The sequence below is a fragment of the Triturus cristatus genome, chromosome 4_1, assembly GCF_964204655.1.
Source record: "Triturus cristatus chromosome 4_1, aTriCri1.1, whole genome shotgun sequence".
NCBI classification, from domain to species: domain Eukaryota; kingdom Metazoa; phylum Chordata; class Amphibia; order Caudata; family Salamandridae; genus Triturus; species Triturus cristatus.
Window position 1 is genome coordinate 970,615,122 of NC_140585.1, and position 24,230 is coordinate 970,639,351.

Here is a 24,230-nt window from a genome sequence, read left to right on the forward strand (position 1 = left end):
ACAGCGTGTAGTCTTGTTTCTATATCTATTAAGTTCCTTGGTAAACGCTATCTACACGAAAATCTATCCCACTTTCGTAGTTCCATTTCTATGCCTACCAGCACGCTCTGACCTCACGCATAGGTCAGGAGGCCAACACGCATGCGTGGCGTCTCCTTCCTTGTCTTTAAAATCAGTAACTCCAGGAAGACGATCTATGTACACCTCGGAAATGGTATGAGAGACGTCGCTCCGGTTCAGAAGACACTATCCGGCCCGATCGAAAGGTGAGGAGATAAGCGCCATGTAAATTGCTAAGCTGATGTATATTACTCCCATCCAGCTTTTAAATTCCTAACACGCTATCCCCTTAAGTACGGCGATCGGTTTTTATCGACTTGGACAGGTACATATATATATATATTTTTCTTGGCATAGCTATGGAAAGTTTAGCAGGCCAAGTTAAGCCCCAATCTCACTCGACCTTACTTAGAATAGCAGTATTGATTTGGACTTAGATATGCATGTCGATCGTAGACCGCAACGCGTTATAAGTAGCACCTCTCGATCTGACACCATTTTGAGCTCATATTAAGTACTATGATTAAAGACACCCAATAAGGCTGTAGCTCTTTCTACGTAATTTGCACAGTTATATGCATCATTATCCTGTCATCATACCGAAAAAAAATTTGGAACAGTATGCAACGTAGAAGTACAGCCTTTTAGTACATATCAGGCACCTTGAGCCTTAATATTATGAGGCGTTCACCATCAACAACAGCTACTTTCAGCAGTTAGAACATGTAGCTCATCCTTCCTTACGGATATAACCCCCACTGCTCATATTAAATCAAGGGCATTTTGACCATCCACATTGCGTAACTCCTATCTTCCAATATAGAGGACAGCTTTGCCTACAGTAAGGAATTCCGGCTAATATAGAACAGACCGTTCTGAATGACACTAGGTAGTTATCCATTTTGACTTAGTTCTTCCTCCTATCACCAATCGATATGGACAGAGCAGGATGTCCAATGCTTACCTAGTGTTCAATTGTCTCGTCAAATTCATTATTACATGGCTTTGTTTCTAGGAGGCCTACTTTTGTGAAATCCCAGCAGTAAATTTTATCATCGCCTAAACCATCACTTTGAACCAAGGGTCCCACTATCGGCTGTAAAATGGAAAATCGCTTAATTCTGAGTAAGTATGGGATTATCCTAGATAAGCATAGTCACCGTATCTAGATTGACAGCAGGTAACCATAACAGCACTGTAACATTGTTATTTTTATATTTGTAGATGACTAATCCCGGTCTTCCTTCAAACAATATCGCATCTACGTAATCAAGCTCTGAAATCTGACTAGGTATCATTACTATCTCATTTTGCTAACCCATTCTCAGGATACCTTATAAAATATGGCCTGTAATACTAATAGATTAAATTCATCTCTCCAGCATTGACGTCTGCCATCGCCACCTTAGACATCACGCGTGAAATTGTCCTAGCTGTCTGAGCTGGAATTTCTGATTATGAATATTTCGTCTGATCATTAATAGAAAGGGATAGCATTTTGCTAAATTCGATTGCAAATCACTTTTTTTTCAGGGTCTCTTTATATCATGGTGATTATCTCTTTTGGCACATCGATGGTGTAATTGGAACAATTCTGGGGTCTGTTTTTATCTTCTTTTCTTTATAAACACGCCTTACTTTGGTTAGAATTGTTCGTATTAACATGGTTTTCCTTTCAACCTGAGATCCTGTACCTATCATGCACTGATACACCACCTTTATAAAAAAACTGACAATGTTCAGACATGGGTTGACCATTAAGTAAATGTATATATTTTTTGTTACATTTTAGGTATCCCTACTGTGTACAAGTCCGATGACACTTTATCCTAGTTGGGCGAGGTCCTGAAGAAGGTGGTCCTATTACATACTACCCCACCGAAACGCGCGTAGACCACGTGCGCCCTGACCTTTTGAGATTGTGGTCACTATTACCAATTGTAGGAGATTTGTTATCACTCCGATATCCCCCATACCCACAAAATATTAGTGTTATGTACAAATGTGAGAGTAATTGTGTTATGAGTGGGGTTGTGAGTGTAGTTTGTGTCTTGGCCGAGCAGGGTAGATTTTTTATATTATCCCCTTTTTTTCCTTGTTCAAGGAAAAGCACATGATTATCGTTATAGGAAATGATTTGCTTAGTATTAGTAAATAATGCAACTTGATGTATAACGGTTATTATAGCTTGATTCTTGGAAATGAATGTATAAATAAAATAAAAATGAATATTTTTACAAAAAAACAAAAATTGTATGTATTGATGAATTAAAGTTATAAGTACTTAGACACCAGCAGCATTGGTCAACCCATGCACAGATGCATTCTGCGATAAAAGAAATATAGGTCTGTGAGGAGTTTTAGTTGTATCATATTGAGGAAGGCCTGGTATTTCTTATGTTAGCTGAATGCGGTAGGCCGCAAGTGATTTATTCTAGTAGAGGTTTTGGGCTGCAGTAAATCGTAGAGTTAAAAGATGCGAAGTATTTCTCCATCCCATGATCTCACCGCAGGTGCAAGGACAGTTGGTTCGTTAGTAAAAAGGTCTTTGTCTAACAGTTGAATTATGGAGGAAGCCAGACATGGGAGTGCATTGGAATGTGCCAATCGCAACTCCTAGTGCCGACGGTGTCTGGGACTCAAGGCCAAGCTGATGGACGATGGAAGATGGACGGAGCAGGATGGAAAATTACCGAAAGAAGACCTGGTTGAGGAGGTGTGTCGGAGGGCGTGTTCTGTGTTTTGGGGTTTCATATTAGGGACAGCGCCCCGAGGGTTGAGCAGAGAAGAGATAGGCGAGGAGCTAGAAGGAGCGTTTAGATCAAGCTCTCCAAGTGAAGGCTTCTTAGGAAGCTCGCTTCTGACACCTTTTTCACGAGTTCTTGGGTCTTAAGGGAATGGTAAGCAGGGATGTCATTTAGCATAGAGTAGGGACAGAAATGCTTTGGTTTAATGATTCCTAATATCGACATTAGCTTGGTAGTTATCTACCTCATGCTTTTAGAAGCTGTACTTTTGTTTATATTGAGTCGTATGCGGATTCTTCGTAGAGTGGCATTTGTATTAGTACCCATTTACTTGTTGAGCCTTGTGCTAAGGTGCTTGTATCTGCAGATGTTTTTCTTGATAATAAAATCCCGAGAGAAATAGAGATTGACTTCCGAGTCTTCAATTATGTCAAATTGTGGAAGGTATTCTTTGATAATTGTGTTTGCTCCCTCCACGCTATTAGGCAAGTAAAAAGGTTCATTCGACCAGAGTGGGTTCTTGAGATAAATGGATTCAAGAAAATTGGGCCCCAGCAATCTCTTCAGATGTCCAAGACCGGACACTTTCCACTTGCACAAAAATGTAGACAGGTGGACGGTCCAGACAGTAGTTCCTCTTTCATTATAATGCTACCACATATACAAGGAGGAGATCATGGTGACTTCCGAGTCTTTCGTCCAGATAACTATGAGTGAACCCTTGTCTCTCCTGTCATCAGCCATTTGGATGATCCACTGTATGTTCTCTGCTTTCACTACCTACGAATGTGCATTAAAGCTGTTGAAAAATAGCATATAGGGTTCCATGTGTGTGTGACTCGATGAAATGAAAGCGAGTTGATTACAGTGGAAATGAGAACCACACGCAATATCCCACAGCATAAAAAATGAAGCAATAATCTAAAAAAAAAAGCAGAATAACAATAGGTAGCCAATGGGTTGATAAGACCTGTACAGGCTTCAGTTTTTATAGGAGGTCACAACCACTATGTAAAATACCTTCAATTCTCCAATGGAAGACAGAAGTCCTGCTCCGTAAACTCGCAGCTGCCCTTCTTGTTTGCACAGGCCAAATTCAATGGTAAAGAAATAACACTGTAACAATATGTAATAGAGTGTTAGACACGTTCAGACAGTGACAAAAAATCTATTCCTTCTTCAATTAATTCAGCATTACAAAGAATAAGCATGTCAATAAATTATAATCCTCAATTTTGTTTTGAGGAGACAAATCATATCTGCTTAAATCTTGGAACATTCCTCTGAACGCCCAATAGCTCACTCCAGTTGTGCAAGCTTCCAGTTCATAAGAACATAGTATTGAGTTAGCTTTGGCACTTGGTGGCAAAATGCATTTATATATTTAGGGTTTTTGTGCTGCATGCCACATTTCTAGAATCTCCAAACTTTGGACAGTCGGTCGGTGGTGGGCCTTCCGCCATCGTACTGCTGTTTTCCCCCCACAATATTATGATGGCGGGGGGAATTGTTGGGTATGCGTGGCGGACGTAAAGAATGTCCGCCACGGTTCTGACAGGCGGTCGTTTTCCGACCGCCTGTCGGAACAGAAACATAGCCCAAAATCTTTCATCCATTTGTTTTGCGGTTGACAAACTGCAGCAAAACTAGTGGCGGAAATGGATTTGGGGGCCTGTAGCGGGCCCCCCTTGATCCCTTGAACTAGGTCAGGGGTACTGGGGGGCACCTATGGTGCACCCCTACATATCCCTGCACCATGTGGCAGGCACCGCATGGTGCCTGCCACGTAGTGTAGGGATATGCAAGTGCCTTTATTTTTGCATTGCAGCGGGGGCTGTTGAACGCATCCCCAATATAATGCAAAATATAGGTGATGCGACCACCATGGTGTCGGTTGCATCGTAAGTCGGATTGTGGGGAGGCCGCCTCATGGGTGGCCAGTCCCAAATCCGAAAAGATGCGCCATCGTAATGAGCCCCTTTATGAGGAAGGTGGTAAAAGTAAGGTAGCAAGAAGCAATCCAAGGGTTGATGGCATAGAATAGTTGTGAGGTATTACTCAGCCTATGGTGATGTTGGTGGGCACCCTGAGATGCAATGTCTAATGGTTGAATGAATGAGTAACTGGTTTAGGATACAAACTGTCATTTATTTTAGGGGCCTATTCACAAAGGCATTCGAGTACATAGACAATACTCTGTTATATACTCCTAAAGGGCTTTATGAATTGTCCCCAAAACATCTAGAATGTGAATAAAATTGAACCATTCACGGAACATTTAATACGATTTTTATAAAACACAAAAGAGTTGTTCCCTCTTTGAACATTTGTCAATAGGAAGTTGCCCATTTCTGGAGCAATTGACGAATACATGTATGAGGATGTAAAAGAGTACTCACGTACAAATACTTCCTGACCTCGTAAATGCTTTTGTGAATTGCCACTTTAGTTTGTTTAGCTCTTTTTTGCAGCCAGATATTGGCATTACCAATTTGCAACTAAACAAACCTTCTTGACACTTGTATGTTTAGAGAGCTGGGTAATTCAAGTATTCAAAATTCACAAGCAAGCTTCCTCGTTCACGCGCCATTTGAACATTCTTTGAAACCAATCAAGAATTCAAAAAGCATTTAGTATCCCATTAGGAAAAACATGTAAACATCTCTGTCTGAATGCAGATTTTGTCGTAATCACAAGCATCCCCAGTAGCAAGTATGTAAAGCTCTGCCAGACGCCGTTCAGGGAGTGTTTTGCCTATTCCCAAGAGGGAATCCTGTGTGGAGTTCTCTATTGCAGAGGGAGGAGCGAATTTTTCTGGGCAAATTCTCATGTTTATTTTGTTTTTCCCACTGCAGGGAAAACATTTTCTCCGTAAAAGAATCTATTCATTAACAGCCCAGAAAATGTGGGGGTGATCTGTACTTTTGCCCAGCCTGAATATTTAGTAAATCTCAGGCCATTCCCAGGGTGGGGAGCGGTCAGAGAGAGTCAGGAAATGTCCACAAACATACTTGCTTATGGGCGTTTCCAAACTTCCTAGTCACGCTTTTTAATATTCATCTACCACCCCTTGAGCGTGATAGACTACTGTAGATTTCTCTGCACTTGCAAAACTTTTCATTGCCACCATGAATTCCTTTATGTGCTCCAGACAAGTACGAAAAGGCATTTTCGGGCAAAAACATACGGTTAAAGTCCAAATTAGCTTTGGTGATCAGTGCCCTTGGAGTCCACCTCATTGCCTTTGCATGGGCTCTCTGGTGATGTAGCCATTAAACTACTTAAAAGTTGAAAGGCGCAGTAAGTCCAATTGAGCAGTCACCACCCTTGGCTCGACTGCAGCAGCAAGCAAAGACTCTAAGCAGATTTACGTTTTTGATTATTTAATTGTTGTCAACTAAAAAACCTAGCTGAAAGAGCAACAAAGGCAATGGACAGATTCTCCTGAGCACAGAATTTTATTAACCCCTTCAGTGCCACGCCCTTTCCCCCTCCTGTGCCGGGCGTTGTATTAGTGGGTGGGGTTCATGACGAGATAGTCTCGTCATGGGCACAGCGCAACCGTGCTCCATGACAAGACTATCTCGTCTTGGGCACAGAAGAGGTTACCTGTCTTCTGCTCCAAGAATATCCAGAGAGCCAAGAGACAAAAACATAAATTGGTCATGGCCAGCGCTTCAAACTACATCGATGACTTCAGCGATCGATGATCGTTCGTGATGCTCGACATGCTCTATGAGTCAGCAGCCTCCTTCTCGCGGCCCCTGCCAAAGCGAATAGAACACTTGGCGCTGGACTTAAGAAGGTAACTCATCTGCTGAACTAGCCTGGTCCCGGTATCCGACCTGCACTCCACCATGGTCAGCCTAACTTGTGGCACTTTCCTGGTTTAGGGCAACCAGTAAAAACGTAGTCCTACGGTTCTACTAATTGGATTTTTAACATGTTGGTGTCATTTTATTTATTAACATTTACTCTGTTTTTCCAAATTGGTTTGGCGTTTTTCTTGTGTTGTGTTTTCACTTTATTACTGTTTGTGTGCCACATACATACTTCACACACAGACTTTAACTTAAGCCTGACTGCTTTTGTGCCGAGCTACTAGAGGGTTAAGCTCAGGTTAATTTAGTGATTTTAGTGGTTCACCCTGTCAAGGATTGTGTTTATTATATGACTGGGGCTTCCACCCCTCTCAACTAATAACCCATCTTGTTACACCTGCATTCTTCCCAGCTTGAAGGGGTGTGTGTGTCATGTACATGTTTGCAATTTAATAGTGTACCCATTCCCTCATTGTTGCTCCTTTTCTACACTTCTCTATGTTTCTAGTAATAAGCCCGGGAGTAGCCTGCATCTGGTGTCTCTGATTCTCCCCCTCCTCTTTTTTTGCCCTGTTTCACCCATACCTGGCATTCCAGTGCTCTTCTCTGTCTCTGAGTACTCAGACTACTGGGCTTCAGAGAGGCATCATGACTATCAGCTCATATCCATAGACTGCCATACCTGGTGTTGACCTATTCCCTACTCATTTATCTATCAGGGGCACAGAGGTAGTGGGCAGGGTATATGCAGTCATTAATGGCCCATCACCCGCTAGGACAGCCAACTCACACTAGGCATATTTATCTGACAATGGTAGGGAAGTAAAAAGAAGGCAAAGATTGTCAATGGGTTGGGAAATACAGGATTCGGTTCTCCAGCAGCCCCTCACAGAGGCCTAATTCATAGCATTGTGCCATATACGTTCCACCAGTTGTGTTTGTGCCGGAATGTAGAGAGGCGTGCTGAACTACAATAAACAGAAATATCACAGATCACCCTTAAAGATGTTTCCCTGCCTAATGTACTTTCAGAAGGCTTCTGAACAAAGTTCAGAGGCAGGGGCAGAAAGAAGACACGGGGCTTCCTTTAGAGTTTACTCCATCAAAACGTGTCGATATCCCATCCGCCATGTTGCAAGTGCCATGCTATAAACAGCGCAGGACTGGGAACCCAAAGCAGCGCTGGAAATCTTGTCAAACCCGCCCCCCAGGGGTAGAGATTTGGGGGGGCAAGAATTAAGTACTGATGCGTTTGTTACTGGGGGTCAATACGCATCACTGCTGCAAAACTGGGTCCCCGTAACAAAACCGGCACCCACGGCTGCAACAAAGGCCCCCATCCTTCCAGCCTCCCGGGGAAACGCCCGATGCCTGCTACGGCCAGTCCAGCCCTGGCTATAAATCACTTGTACTCCAGAGGACGGAACATCCATCACATTATAAATAATGCCCAAAATACGGTGCAGCTGATTCTGACTGTATTTGCATCTGTTATACTGCCACCTCTTGATCTTTAGGAAGACTTTTGGATTGTTCTTTGGCTGCTATTCAACATGATACAGAATTATTCCTTTCCTATCACTACAAACCAAGCTACTTGCTAACCTTCCTGTGATCTTGATTCTAAGTGTCACATGCTTATTTGCCATACTATCCAATAAAAGGTAACCTACAAATATTACATATCTATAGTTTTTTTGCTGCTTCTTAGTTTTCTTGATCTGCAGTTGTACAGAACTGCTGGTGACTTATCTGCAGATCCCTGATGGTGATTCTCTCAACATCCCTGTTCTGTTTACATCAAAATGGGAGGTGGTCTCTGCCTCTGTGCTTTCAGACAGGGTAAACACGTCAAGGTGAGTGCTTAAAGCAATACATGTATAACAGAGGCAGAATACTGAACACTATCACAACAATTCACGGGAATATAGTTAATTAGTTAACCAGTGAAAGGTTTATTTGGGATCACTTACCTGGGTTTGTATAATAATCATACCAGCGAGAACCAAAAAACCCACAATTGTGGCTACAAAATCCGAGAAATAAAATAAACAGAGAATTGGAAATGTGGATGGCCTGAAAAAATGCAAATTGAAAAAACAAAAGTATGATTTTTTAGACACTATTTGGGACATGGTATTTAAGGGAGACGATGTTCTGACAATGATCTTCGGATACCACACCAGGGAACAACTGCTCAGCTAAGTGCAGGCTGCGCGGTACGATATTGATGCACTCTCAGAGAAACATGCCTCAGAGGAGGAGAGTCGCCCCACAGCTTTTAAGCAGTGGGAAGAGAAACCTAAAATGATAATAACTTTGTGTTATTATAATTTTAGGCTGCTTCCTGCTGCTTTGAGGGCGGGTGAGTGAGTGGGGCTGCTCTGCTGTTTGAGCAGGGTAGGGGCGGAGCAGTTTGCCCACTCAAGTGAGCAATGACTGTTTGGTCGGCCCTCTCAGGCCGCCCAAACCAGTCATGTGCACTTTCCCCTTCTCCATGCAGCCTGCACAGAGAACAAGCCCAGGCCCCCATTCCCTGGTTGAGCGTCAAACCAGGACGCTCAAAACCAATCACAACACTGCTGCAGTGTTGTGATTGGTCAGGGGAACATGGGTGCTCACCAATCACAACGCTGCACTGCAGCTTTGTGATTGGTTAGTGGAGCCTGCTTACTGTTCCTCGATTTGCTCGAAGAGAGCAGGAGCAGAGACAAGGGACGCGGCCGGCGTCAAGGTAAGTTTAAAAAAAAATTGTTTTATATAATGTATCCATGTGAGACCCCCCCCCCTGCACGATCCCCTGCACCCCCCCTCCCCCACAGCGCGAGCCCCCGCTCCGCCTTTCCACGCGCAAGCCATGCCGGCCGCCCCAGGCAATGTTCTGTGTAAAACATGGTATTTTTCTTGTGTATCAAATGTGTTGACCTCTATAAGCCCTCAGAATGTTTTCCGCGACTGTGCCCCAATATTGGGACCGTAAGTGAGGCTTGCGGCAGAACCCCATTTTCTTTACATTTTTAGTTCCCCCCACCCACCTAACCTGGCATAGTTCAGCCAGACCTATGACATGAGTGGCGCCCTGTATGTAAACAGGTCTCCCATGTACTGTAGTTTCTACATATATATCCAGTAATGAGAAAGTGGATGCCAAGGATTTTTCTGAAATTTTGCCGAATTGCAATTACCCACAGCGACCCAAACCAATGTGGCTGCCCCTATTCACCTCTATAAAAATAGATACTTTTTTTAAGGATGAATCTCTAAAACGGGGTCCTATATAATCCAGAAGCAGATCCCAGACCACAATACCTCAACATCAGGCCTGTTTGCCTGCCTCACTAGCACGAAATAAGAACTGTGGCAAGGTAGGGATCAGAGTAGTAACGGGGGAAATTTATTTTCAGGCCCTGGGATTTCCATGTCAATGACACCATTTTAACGAGCAGTACAGTCGATGGGTGGGTCCCAGTAGATCAATTCTAAAGAACACACACAATTAAATACCGACAGGCATCAATTCACTTGTACTCAATAATTCTTTGTTCAATATTATTTAATCATATTGAACATCTAGGGATGTTCACAAACCATTTTAACGAGATCACGGTTTCTGAAAGTGGCATTCTATTTTCAGTTACCTTTTGTGGTGTTCAGAATCTTTATTGTTTTTCAAACACGCGTATTGCTTAATTAAGTCACGTTCAATTAGTTAATGTTAATAATCGTAAAGGTTCAAAGACTGATCAAAGAACGCGGAAAACTGGACATGCATACTTCACATTCAAACTGGTATTTATCAACTTAAAGAAGGTATTGCGCTGTAGCGTTTCCTCGCCTATGATACAAATGATATAAATCAGTCAATGCTGCCATCTTGAGTTTATAATGTGATGCTACAACCTCACAGGTGAACAAAGCTTGTAATTTTGTCACAATGAACTGAGGGCCATATTTATGGCAAAGTCATACAGCGCAGTAATTTACCTTGCTGTGCTGCGCTACAGTGAAAGGGCAGGAATGAGCTACATTCAAAAGAATATGGCACATTCCTGCCTTTGCCCATGCACTGGCATCGTTTTGGCTGCCTAACACCAACGCTGGCATCCTTGCACCATAGTGCAAGGGTGCCTGCGTTGTAAGGAGGATTACTTATGTGCAGGAAGGGCCAGCTTCTTTCACAAAAAGAGACCCCCTGAGGCATTTTTCTCTTTTTATGTGTGCTGCAGAGAAACTAACGAGGAGAAATAATGCGATTTCTCTTCGTCACACTTCACCTGGGAAGGCATAGCATTTTGGAGCATTCCCAGGTCTACCACTTTTGGTAAATCTGGGAATGTATCAAAATCCATGGATGTTGGGGGAAAACACCCACAGAACACCCAATGAATGCCTCTGTGGCACAGAGTAACGCGACACAACGATTTGCTCTGCATTGTTACTATGAATTTATGAAGCCACTCAGGGCCAGGCAAGGTGGCCTTGTGTGGCTTCATAAATTGGATTTTGGGCTTGCATCATGCATGCACCACATTGCGTGGTGCAAGGGTGACACAACCCCACTCATAAATAGCCCTTAATTCGTCTGTTTGTCTTTTGCCTTTCTGGTTGTATTTGTACTTCAATACTTCAATTGTACAAACCACATGCATTAGCAGTACATATGATCAAAAACATGGATGCAATTACCATTTACTTTTTAGTCCCCATTTTAGGCACAATTTTAGTCCTAATTTGTGAATCGAGAGCAAAAACAAGGGAGCACTTGAAGCAAATAAAATTGACACTGAGATTTTTGTGTTCCTGGATTTACCAGTCCACATGCCCCCTCAATGTATCTATGTACCTAGTATTCGCACCAGTGCAAAGATGATATTGACTCCAGCTGAGGGTTTCCAATTATGCAAAGTGAAGTTGGAATTCAAAGATCTTTTCCAATTGGTGTTGGACCTGGCCCTTTCTGTGGGGTCACCCCTAAAATGTTTGCCTTCCTCCTCCTCTTTTTCTGAACTCGTTTTTGCTGGCTTTAGGATTCTGCTAACCAGTGCTAAAGTGCATGTGCTCTCCCCATAAAACATGGTAACACTGGCTCATTACAAATTGGTATATTTAATTTAACTCTAAGTCCCTAGTAAAGTGCACTACATGTGCCTAGGGCCTGTAAATGGAATGCTACTAATGGGCCTACAGCACTACTTGTGCCACCCAACTAAGTAGCCCACTAACCATGTCTCAGGCCTGACACTGTAGGGCCTGTGTGTGCAGTTTACTGCCATTTTAACTTGCCATTTAAAATAGCTTACAAGCCCTAAACGCCTCCTTTATTACACATAAGTCATCCCTAAGGTAGACCCTAGGTAGCCCTTGGGGCAGGGTATTGTGTAACTAAAAGGTAGAACATGTACTTTTATGTTTTTTATGTCCTGGTAGTGACAAACTGCTAAAGTCATTTTTCACTACTGTGAGACCTACTCCTCTCATAGGCTAAAATTGTAAATTCCTTAAAATAACTTTAAACTGTAATTCCTCATTAGAAAGGAGTAGCTGCATCATGTTTCATATATTTGGAACGGTAATGATACATTCTCTTTACTGGTAAAGTTGGATTTAACGTTACTATTTTAGAAATGCCACTTTTAGAAAGTGGACATTTCTCTGATCTTACTGCTCTGTATGCCTTGCAGCCTGTCTTCAATACACAGCTGGGCACTCATCTACATCCATCTGCATTCTGATGGTCCTTCCTGGGCAGGAAGGGAGGAAGACGCTCACACTTACCCTTCAAAGGACAGATTACCACCGGGAGAAAGCCTGGCATGCAAGACTGGGTTGAGAGGGTTACTGGTGCACTTCAAAGCCACTGTTTGAAGTCTCCCCCACTTCAAAAGCACATTTGGGTATAGGTACTGGGTCTCTGACCCTACCAAGATAGTGCACTTCTGGACCGGTGACTACTCTGCCAGGAAGAAGAATTACTGTGCTGCTGAATTGACTGCTACTCTGCTGCACTACCTCTTTGCTGGATTCTGACTTGCTGTTCTCTTGCCTTGCTGAGTTGTCCTGCTGCCTGCTGTTCTCCAGCCTGGGTGAGAATGACTTGACCTTCATCACTTGAACCCAGAGTGCCTCCAAGGGCTTGCTGGCTTGCCCCCTTTTCTGGAAGTTTCAGGGCCATCAAATACTTCCTGTTGATGGCCATCTGTGAGTCAACCCATGCCTGAGGCCCAGTCCTGGGCCTTAGAAGTGGGTTTTGCAGCTGTTTCTGAAGTGACAACTTTGCACCATTTGGTTAACAATGCATTGCCCTTCGACTGTGACATAGGAGCTGACCGACAACATCACCTCAATGGTCTGCACAGCTCAACATCGAGAAACTTGTTGTGGTGTTTTCACTGTCCTACTGTAATTTAAGTTTTGCACGAATACTTTACACACTGCTTCTTAAGTTGGGTCTGACTGCTCAGTTCCAAGCTAGCAGAGGGTGAGCACAGGTTAATTTAGGTTGTGTATCTGACTTACCCTGACAAGGACTGTGGTTACTGCTTGGACAGGGTATATACTCTGCCAACCAGAAACCTAAATTTCAGACAATCGGTTATTCCAGAACAACGCATTCATTGGAGATTCAGGGCATTCCACCCTATTATAATTGGATATATATAAGAGTGTGTGAATGTTCCTGTAGTCACAAACAATCCCAGAGTTAGCACCTACATAGAGCAGATGCTAAATACACACAAAAGGAAAGTATTTTTTCATATCAGTGATGTCATATGAGATGTCATCAGTGATGTCAGTGACTATGTCATGAGTGAGATAAGTAGTGCATTGTGAGGGCGTACGCTATAGTTAGCTCAGGTAACTATAATTGCTGAATTTCACTGGTTTTGTATGAGTGAAATCTGAGACTAAATATAATGCCCCTGTAACCCTTGATTTTTTTAAGTGAATTTCTAAGGTTCATTTAATTCTATTTCCTAACTAAAACGTTCCTATAACCTGTGATTTGTAAAAGAATTTCTAAGGTTTTTCAAATTCTATTTCCTAACTATAATGTCGCTGAAACCTGTGTTTTTTTAAGTGAAGTTCTATGGTTTTTTAACTAGTAGTCGTGTTTGCAGTGTAGTAGCAAAAGTGGCAGGGCCTCCGACCAGTTCTCAGGAATCCTGCTGTGTCAGACTTACTGGAGGTAACAGGAGCACTCCTGGGCCCCCATGAACCCTTAGCATCCAAAAGGATTTCATCCCAGAACCAGCAGTGCACCAGGTGTCACGTTTGCACAGTGGTGGAGAAAGGGGGTGTGGCCTCCGAAGACCTCTCAGCAATCGCACTCTGTGGCCCTTATCTGCGGGCTTGATTACTAGAGTCTCATCATTTTTCAATATCCATGATGGCCTTCCATTGTCCAGGGGTGAGATTGCTACGGGTTAAATTAGGGCCTTTTGATTGTAATTTTTTCAATTCCTCAATTACTATCTCCTGAAAGGTGTCAATTGCATCATGTGTAGTCTGAGGAATGAAACGCAATTTGACTTTTAAATTGCTGGTTCCACTTTTTTGTGTAATTCCTATATTTTTCAGAACTCTGATGTGTCACTATATTCCAACATCCTCTTGTCCGGATTAGAAAATGCATCCAGTTCACTGAACGTTATGTGTCTCTAGGTCTTTGCCTGTTAATAGATCAGTGATTTCCTTATTCATATTTCCATCTGTACGATCTTTTTTAGGATGCATCAAGTGTATTTTCATCAGTTTTAATTTTCTTATGTATTTATACAGATCAATTTGAACTGTAGCATAATCAAATTGTACTGTCGGACAGAAGGTTAAACCGAGCTCCAGCACCCATATTTCATCGGATGTTAATTCCCTATTTGACAGGTTGACCACTGTTTGTTTTGTATGTATTACTTCCATTTCCCCTCGCGCTTGCTCCGTGTTACTTGTTGATTTGGGGAAATTCCTCTTTCCCATCCTGCCCCTTCTTTTCTTTCCAGGGGGTGGATACATTGAGGTGGACATTGTCTGGTTTGCCTGATTAGCTGATACTCGTGAAAAAATATACATATACTTCCAAAGTAACGCAGGTTACAGCTGCATGTAAGCACATATACTGTAAATTCTGTTTGGCAGTTGTATGTGTCTTTGATCTTAATAGGTGTATCATGGAAGGGGGATATATATTTCAAGGTATTGGCCCCCTATCATGCAGGCCCTGCACTTTGATGATTTCCAAGACCCCTTCCTTTGGCCTCATCCAACAGGTCTTGTTACTCATCGCAGGGCTACTTTTCACCAATGCATCTCTCATGTAGTAAGGTCGCCGGTATGTGATTAGAGGACTTTTTGGTATTTTATGACCAATCTCTGGGTTTCACAATATGCCATTTTTCGGAACAAATACCTTAATGTTTGATCCTGATTGCTAAAAGATGTAATACATCACACTTCACTATTCCCAAGACCAGTTGGATGAGGCCAAATGAAAGGTTCTGGAAATCATCAAAGTGCAGGGCCTGCATGATAGGGGGCCAATACCTTGAAATAGATATCCCCCTTCCATGATAAACCTATCAAGATCAAAGACACATACAACTGCAAAACAGAATTTGCAGTATATGTGCTTACATGCAGCTGTAACCTGCGTTACTTTGGAAGTACCACTCTTCAGGTACATAAACATACACTGCCACACATGAGGGCTATCAATAACATTGTTTATACATATCCTGTAGCTACGCATTGTGCTAGATACTTAATCATGATGTAAAACAGATAAGTTACTTTGTGACTGATTCAGTACCAGGCAGCATGAGAGTGGGAGATCGGGTGAAGGAACTCAGAAAACCTGAAATGTGGTACATACTCAACATAAACAGTAAAATACCAAAGGGCTCAACGTAGACGAAGAGCTGTATGCCTGTTCATAAGACATATGTAATATTGTGCAAATCAATCCAGTGTGAAACTAAATAAATCTGCTTGGCATCCCATTCAGCAGGAGCGTCCCGTGCAGGTTAGAGAGGTGGGGTGGGGGGGAGTCAACAGACGACGATGAGGTAAAGTTAAATTTAAAAAAAAGGAAACCACTAACCTTGCGCTCATCACATCGCCGACTTGGCCATGCGGCGCGCGCAAGGTAAGTGGTTGCCTTTTTTTGTATTACCTTTTCCTCGTCATCGTCTGTCGACTCGTCACCCTCCCCCTCCCACCACTCTTACCTGCACTGGCCGCTCCTGCCATGCATCTAGTAGATCAGGTCCCCGTGCCAGCTCCCCGTCTCTGCTGTGACTTTGCTCCAGGCTTGCTTTGCACACTGTGGTTTGTGTTGTCTTGGTGCTGTTTGTCTTTCACTGTGTCTGCCTTTGTTATTTTCTCCTTTCCCTTTGTTTTCACTACTGTTCTGCCCGCCTGCTTTCCTGACAGTTTTGTTTCCTGACTCTTTCCCTCCAAATTCCTGTCACTAGCAGAGCTCCAACCACCTAGAACCTACATATGAAGGCCGCAACGCAGCCACACTGCGGGCGAGCCACTGGCGCACCAAGGCAAGCCCGTCAGCACCCATCTGTGCTTGGACTACGGCAAGTGCTAGGAACCCTAGCTTTTCCACCCCATGCAGCTACACCACCACAGTACTCTGAGCCCTGGATCCCAGCTGTATCAACAACTACTGCTGGCGCATATCTCCACACACCACCAGAGGGTCGTTATTCTGCCAGCACTGCGGCTTCACCTGTAGCATTGAAGCAACCAACAACAGCAGAGACACCGCAAACACGACTGCATCCACCTTGTCAACCAAGGTCATGGCACAACTCCAGCATATTCTACAAAACACACAATCACTCAGCAAACATGTCATAGAGATCAAGGATATGATCTCATACCTCACTCCAGACGTCATCTTCCTCACAGAGACCTGGGAAACCAGACATCGCCACCCCCACCCTTGAAGGCTACAAAATAACACACAGGGATCAAACCAACAAACATGGAATTGCCATCATATTCAAGGACACCATCTGCTGCACAACCTTTCCCAGACAACTCGACCCTGATAATGGAGAATCTCACCTTCTAATTCCACCCAGACAGATAAAGCACCATCAGAGGCACCAGGACCACAACCCAGCATTTGCAATGCCATTCCTGACCTCATCACCCAGATCGCCATCAATTCCAAGCACTATATCTTCCTAGGGGATCTAAACTTCCACCTCATCAACCCCAGCAACACTAACACAGCCAACCTCCTAGAAAGCATGAGCAACATCGGCCTCAAGCAACTTGTCACCGATCCTACCCACATCGCAGGACCCACGCTCAACCCCATTTTCACATTTATCGACAGAGTCAAGCACAGCAATGTCACACACTACCTACACTGGCACTGTACTGTACCCCCCCATCTCCACGCTCAGAGACTGGAAAATGATATCAGAAGACCAGTAGAACAATTCCAGACACAAAATCCAATCCAGAACAGGCTGTGAAGAATTTCTCCCAGTGGATCACAGAATGCACCAACATAATTGCACCCGCCCAGCTAGCCAAACCCAAAGAAGCTTCCAGAAGAGCCAGCTGGTTCATCGCGGAGCTGAAATCCATCAAAAGCAACTGCCAGCAACTAGAAAGTAGGTGTCTCACAAGCAAAGATACAGGAGACCACACTTTCAAAACAGCATTCAACGAGTATCACCACCTCCTGAACAAAACAACGCCGAATACACTAGCTCACCACATAGAAATCAGCACAAACTGCAACAAGGAGTTCTTCATCATCAAGAAGTTCTCCAACCCCGCAGCCACAGAGAACAACATCACCCCCTCCCAAGAGCTATGTGACACCCTGTTGGACTTCTTACACAACAAGATCTCAGTGATCTACAAAAAAATCAAACCCCAACCCCCCGCCACAGACAGCATCAGCCTGATCACACCCATGAACACAAAATCCGAACACCTGCTCACCCACTGGGACCTATGCCACAATCTCCGTCATGAGCTCTGTGCACTCTGGTGCACCCACGGACCCCTGTCTCCCACCATGTCTTCAACCTTGGGAGCAAAGCAATTGGCGACGAGCTCAAGAAAGTCCTGAACACCTCCATCCCCTCGGCCTCCCTCCCTGAGGACTGGAAACACACTGAAGTAAGGCCCCTCCTGAAGAAAGCATCAGCTGACTCAGCAGAACCGAAGAACTACCGGCTCTTCTCCCCTTCACAGTGAAGTATCTTGAGAAGTAACTCACCAAACACCTGGAACTCAACCAACTGGACCACTCTCAATCCAGATTCTGATCCAACCATAGCACCGATAAATCCCTGATCTCAGGCACAGATGACATCAGGGCCCTCCGGGACTGCAGTGGAACAGCAGCCTTATCCTCCTGGACCTGTCAGCCACCTTCAACACCATCTCCCATCACATCCTAATTAACTTACTCCACCACATTGGAATTGATGGAGACGCCCTAAAATGGATCGCCTCATACTTCACCGAAAAAACCCAGAGAATCCATATCCCACTTTCACCTCGGAACCCAAGAAGACCATCTGCGGTGTCTCCCAAGGATTGTCTCCCTGCCCCACTCTCTTCAAAGCATACACTCAAAACACACGGACTCACCATTATCTCTTACTCGGATGACACCCGGCTCATCTTCCCACTGGTAGAAGACCCCTCCACCACCAGATCCAACTTCCTCAGATGTATGATGAACATCGGCGACTGGATGAAGGACAACTGTCTCAAGCTCAACACAGACAAAATGGAGGTCCTCTTTGGGAACAACACCTCACCATGGAGAGACACACAGTGGTCTGCTGAACACGGCCCATCCCCCGCCCTGACAGACCAGGCCCACAACCTCAGCATCGTCTTGGACAGCAAGCTATCTATGAAGAAACAGAGGTAAAAGCAGTCTCATCCGCTTCCACACCCTACGCCTGCTCGGCAAGATCTTCATGTGGGTCTCAGTCAACACAAAAAGGACCGTCATGTAGACCCTCATCGGTATGCTGGGCTATGAGAACACCCTCTACATAGGAATCACTGCATGCCTTCTGAAGAGACTATAGACAATACAAAACTCAGCGGGAAAACTCATCCTCAACCTTCCCAAGGAGATCACATCACACCCCACCTCAAGACACATACAAAGCACTGCACAATGAAGTACCAAAATACATCAACAGACGCATGACCTTCCACCAACTGACCAGACACCTATGATCTGCCTCTCTCTTCCTCGCAGACAAACCCCTCCAGATCTGCAGAGGCAACAGCGGAGGACGCTCTTTCTCACACCTGGTGGCCAAAGCCTGGAACAACCTTTCCCTGCACCTCAGGACCGTCTCATCACTTCAGCAATTCAGGAAAGGACTCGAGACCTGGTTGTTCAAATGAACAGATCACTGAGCAGCACCTAGCAACTCCAGAGTCTTGGGACCCTCACGGGTGATTTGTCGCAGTTTATAAATGATAGATAGATTGGTTAAGTAATAGATCAACATGAGGTCCAATTCTTCATTTCTCCTTTCTTTTGAGCAGGTTACGATTTTATTTATATAATTTGTTATATGATGCACTATATAAGGATTAATTAAATGTTGTTTTTGGAACAAAACAGTCATCGGATGTGATGTGATGAAGCAGTAATAAGCATTAGACAAATTGCTTATGAATTGTGCACTAGCCATATCGAGCATGTTGATATGCCCACTTCAGCTGAATTTTAACTCTTACCATGCAATAGTGATCATGGCATTGCATCTTATCATGTAGTCAATTAATTTGCAATTGCGAAATTGGAAATAGGATGCATTTGCGATGTATATATGTGATTTATTATAGGATTGGAAGCCAGTCTATGTAGAATTATGTACGATATATACATCTGAATAAGCACACTTGGGCAACACGCTTGATTCAATTGCGTGATGTCACGATGAAAGAGTATTGTTTGAATTTGAGATAGTGCATATATTTTCTGCAGCCATTGAATGAATTTAATAGCTATTGAAAAACAAGGCATTATTTGTGAAGCCTGCACAAACAATATGTCTACATTTGTCCTTCACTGGGAACCAAACACCCTATTGTAGCGCCTGACTCTCAGAGGGTAGCATTGCAGAGCAGGCTTACTCAAGGGAGGTGGTGTGGGCTAGTAATCGCCATTTACAGGTACACAAAAATAACACTCAATAATTGATTGCCCAGTCTGCACTTTGCTTTATAAAAAGGAAGAGTACATTTATTACACACACACACTACTCAATACTATGCATTAATCTACAAATATACATAAGCTGTTGGAAATACTTTGGACATTGCATAACATTCCCACCTCTCCCGTGGGGGTGGGTCTAGTACCACCACTCCCATGTATGAACATCATCTTGCCCCCAAATGCAGTGCGTTAACCATAACAGGGAGCGAGAGCCCTTCCCACTGGCACCATCCCAGGGGCGGCCCTACCCAGTATCACAACCAACAAGCATATATAATGGGAACACCTGCCATAGTGACACATAACCCTGACTGAGCATCACACACTGACCATACAGTATGCCCCTCTACATCACAGTGGCCCGACAGTCTGGGTTGTTCTTTAATTAACACAGTAGCTAGAAGACATGTTTAGGCATCACTTAGAATGACGGTACTTATCATATCTGGCAACAGGTATAATGCAAGTCAATGACAGCCCCTACTATGCACCACAGCTATAATCACAGGATTCCGCATTTACAACCAGGCATCATAGCAGGAATGCCTAGCAGCATCTGACGTCATCAGCAGAGGATTGCGGTCGCGTGAGTTATAGTTGCCTGCACTAACTATAACGGGGGAATTTCATTGGTTTTTTACGAGGGAAATGTCCAGCTAACTATAACATGTGTGAAACCTATGGTTTTTTAAGTGAATTTGCAAGGTTTTTTAAATGCTAATTCCTAACTATAAAGTGTGTGAAACCTATGGTTTTTTAAGTGAATTTGTACGTTTTTTTAAATGCTAAGTTATGTATTTATTAATATTTTCTATATTTTTTAATGATTTTTTTCTGCCGTGCGCGTACGGTAAGCTTACCGTACGTGCACCCCGCGATTAAAAACAAATATATAAAATGTATTTTTCATACTTTTGGGTCCTTCTTGGACCCCCTGACAAACGCTAGGGGGTCTGCAACTCTCTTCGTTGCCCCCTTTTCACTTTCTCCACCTTTGTTTATCATTGTGAGACACACAAAATGGCGGCCGACACTTCCTGATTTCGACTGATTCGAATGTTTACAGTCATGTAACCACCAATCAGAATTAAGCTCGCGCACCGCAGCGTGCGCGTACGGTAAGCTTACCGTACGCGCTCGGAGCGCGCCTATAGATATATATATTGATTTAAATGCTATTTTCTCAGGAAATGCTGAACAGATTTACACCAGACCTGCAAAAGGCACATCCCTGACCTGAGGACTACCTCTCTGCCAAATTTCAAGTAATTCTGTTCAGCCGTTCGGGCTGTAGCTTGGACTAAAAGTCCTATGGAAAAATGCATGGGGAAAACACGTTTTGGGACCCCCCCTTTTTCTCAGCCCCCGCTTGACGAATCCCCCCGAGACTTTCAGGGAAGGAGCGGAGCGGAGCGCCCCACCTATTTTGAAAATTTCGCGAGGATTCGTCAATCGGCGCCAAAGTTATTCAAAATAGAATGTTGCGGATTTCCTATGGAAACACGGTCCTAACTATAACTATCTACTGGCGACCGCCAGTAGATAATATATATATACACACACACACACATATATATATATCTCCAAACAAACTGTGGTCCACCTTCTTTTGGATCACATCTGACCACTGAATTGACGAAGCACGCTGCGGCTCCAGTTTGCAAAAACACGTGTTTATTTAAATAACTGCAGCAACAATCCCAACACATTTCGGAGCTTCCTGCCCCTTGATCACAGGTTAGGTTACGTGTACTTCCTGAAGTTATAAAACACCATGTGATTTACTGTGTCATAATAGACAGAAACAACAGACTTTTTGTTTCTGCAATTATGCAGATTAACATTTTACGCATAATTACAACACGACCATTGTGACACATATGAAAATGTATAAAAATATATTTGAGCTGACATGTTAACAGCTGTAGCAATGTTTTTTTTACAAAATAAGTATATTTATACATAAGCTTCTTCTATGATAAATTCAAAGTCTTAAAAAGATTCTATATCTCGATTTCTTCATCATTCTTGGTAATCCTTTCTTAAATATCATTTGAGTCAATATAAACCCTGTTTAACCTTTACTATTTAGGTCTATTTTTTACCAAGATGCATATCATAAATATGCCCTTGTGGGCATTTCTTTAGAAAAATAATAATAAAATAATAGAGAAAAAACAAGATGATGGAAAAAACATATTTGGACCTGGGAGGACAACTATATGTTTTAAGCCTTGGCATGAACAGTCTATATACATGAATCCGCCATGATTTGAGAATCACAGCAAGTAAACATTTTTTAAGAGCAAGATCTCTGTCTTATCATTTTCATATCGAGATGATTCTCGACATGATGTATACATATCTTACTAATAACTTTTTCTTGTTTCTTGGATTGTTGCTGTACTTATTTAAATAAACATGCATTTTTGCAAACTGGAGCTGTGGATTTTTGTCATTTTAGTGGTCAGATGTGATCCAAAAGAAAGTGAACCACAGTTTGTTTGGATTTACAGGGTTCGCTACCCCACCGTGTGCTCGCTGCAACAAGGAAGATAGGGTTCCAGCGACAAGGTGTCTGGAATATATATATATATGTATATATAACCTACTGGCGGTCACCAGTAGGTAATTATAGGCAGGACCATGTTTCCATAGAAAAAGCATTTTTTGACGTGGCTATATCTTTGGCACCATTTCTTGAATCCTCAAGAAATTTCCCCAAAAAGTGACAAGTTGGGCCTTGTTGTGTATGGAAAGTTTTGGGGTGATCTGGAAGCGGGGGCCAGCAAAAAGAGGGTGGGGTCCAAAAAATGTGTTTCCCATGTTAATTTCTATTGCTATATCAGACACGCCTACAGCCCAAACCACTGGATGGAATTTCACAAAATGTGGCATAAAGATAGCTTTTAGTCCAGAAAGCAAGCATTTTGATATTTGGTATAAATCTGTTCAGTAGTTTTTGAGATATTAAAAGAAATAAAAATGTGTAGATCCAGGGTTGTGACTAATTGGCGGCTTTGCAAATGCGCACGCCCACAGGACTGCAGTGATTGGCTGGCTGCAAACATAGCAGAAGGTTGCGGCCGCCATTTCAATTTATGGGCACGGTCCCTATGGCAAAACAGAAATAAAAAAACTGGCCTAAGGGGTCTGGCTGGATGTACCCTGACCCCATGAGTGGGATATAAGAGTGTTTCTGGGACAGAGTATGGCCAGAAAATGCTGAAGAACATGTTTTTCTGCACCAAGTGCAATATTCGCAAGTCTGCAGTGACACTCAGCATGGCCCCCACATAACGTCACTACAAATTCATGAATATAAAAAAAAAAACACAAAAAATAGCACACTCAGAAAGACTCTCTTGCAGTCTCTCACAGAACCACTGAGACACTCATGCACCCAATCACACAACCACAAAGACACTCATGCACCCACTCACAGACCCACTGAGACACTTATGCACTCACTCACACACCCACTGAGGTACTCATGCACCCACTCACAGACTTACTCAGAGACTCATGCACCCATTCACAGAGCCACTACAATATTAATGGACCAACTCACAGACCAACTCAGACACTCACGCACCCACTCACAGACCCATTGGGACACTAATGCAGTCACTCACAGGCCCTCTGAGGTACCCATGCATCTACTCAAAAGGACACTCAGACACTCATGCAACCAGTCACAGACCCACTCAGACACTCTTGCACCCACTAACAGACATACTCAGAGGCTCATACCCTCTCAGATACTCATGCATTCACTCAAAGACCCACTCAGACACTAATGCATCCCTTCACAGAACCAGAGACTCATGCACCCACTCACAGACCCACTCTGAGACTCTCGCACTCACTGACTTACCCACTCAGATACTTACTCTCCCACTGACAGGCCCACTCAGAGACTTACACACCCACTCATATACCTACACTGACACTCATGCACCCACTCACTCATCTATTCAGAGCATCATCTATCTACTCACAGATCCTCTCGGGCACTCACACACCCACTCACAGACCACCTCAGACACACCCACAAAACCACTCACATATCCACTCACAGCCTCATACAGCCACTCACACACCCACTCTTCAACTTATAGAGCCACTCACAAACACACTCTTAAAGGTTACAGGTTACAGTTAGGAAATAACATGTTAAAAACCTTGGAAATTCACTAAAAAAACTAAGGTTACAGGGACGTTATAGTTAGGAAATTACATTAAAAAAAGCATAAAAATTCACTGAGACAAACAAAGGCTACAGGAGTGTTAAAGATAGGAAATAGAATTTAAAAAGACATTACAGCTAGGCTCATATTTCAAAACAAGTGAAATTCAACACTTATAGTT

The 24,230-nt window shown here is 43.3% G+C and overlaps 1 protein-coding gene across 1 annotated transcript in view; it reads right to left on the bottom strand.

The window, feature by feature from the left end:
• Window positions 1-24,230, bottom strand: part of TPH2 (tryptophan hydroxylase 2) — a 270,435-nt gene that overhangs the window by 46,536 nt on the left and 199,669 nt on the right. The window contains exon 9 of the mRNA XM_085650683.1: window positions 3,828-3,923. Within this exon, the coding sequence (XP_085506809.1) occupies window positions 3,828-3,923 (96 nt within the window). The remainder of the gene's footprint in view (window positions 1-3,827; window positions 3,924-24,230) is intronic.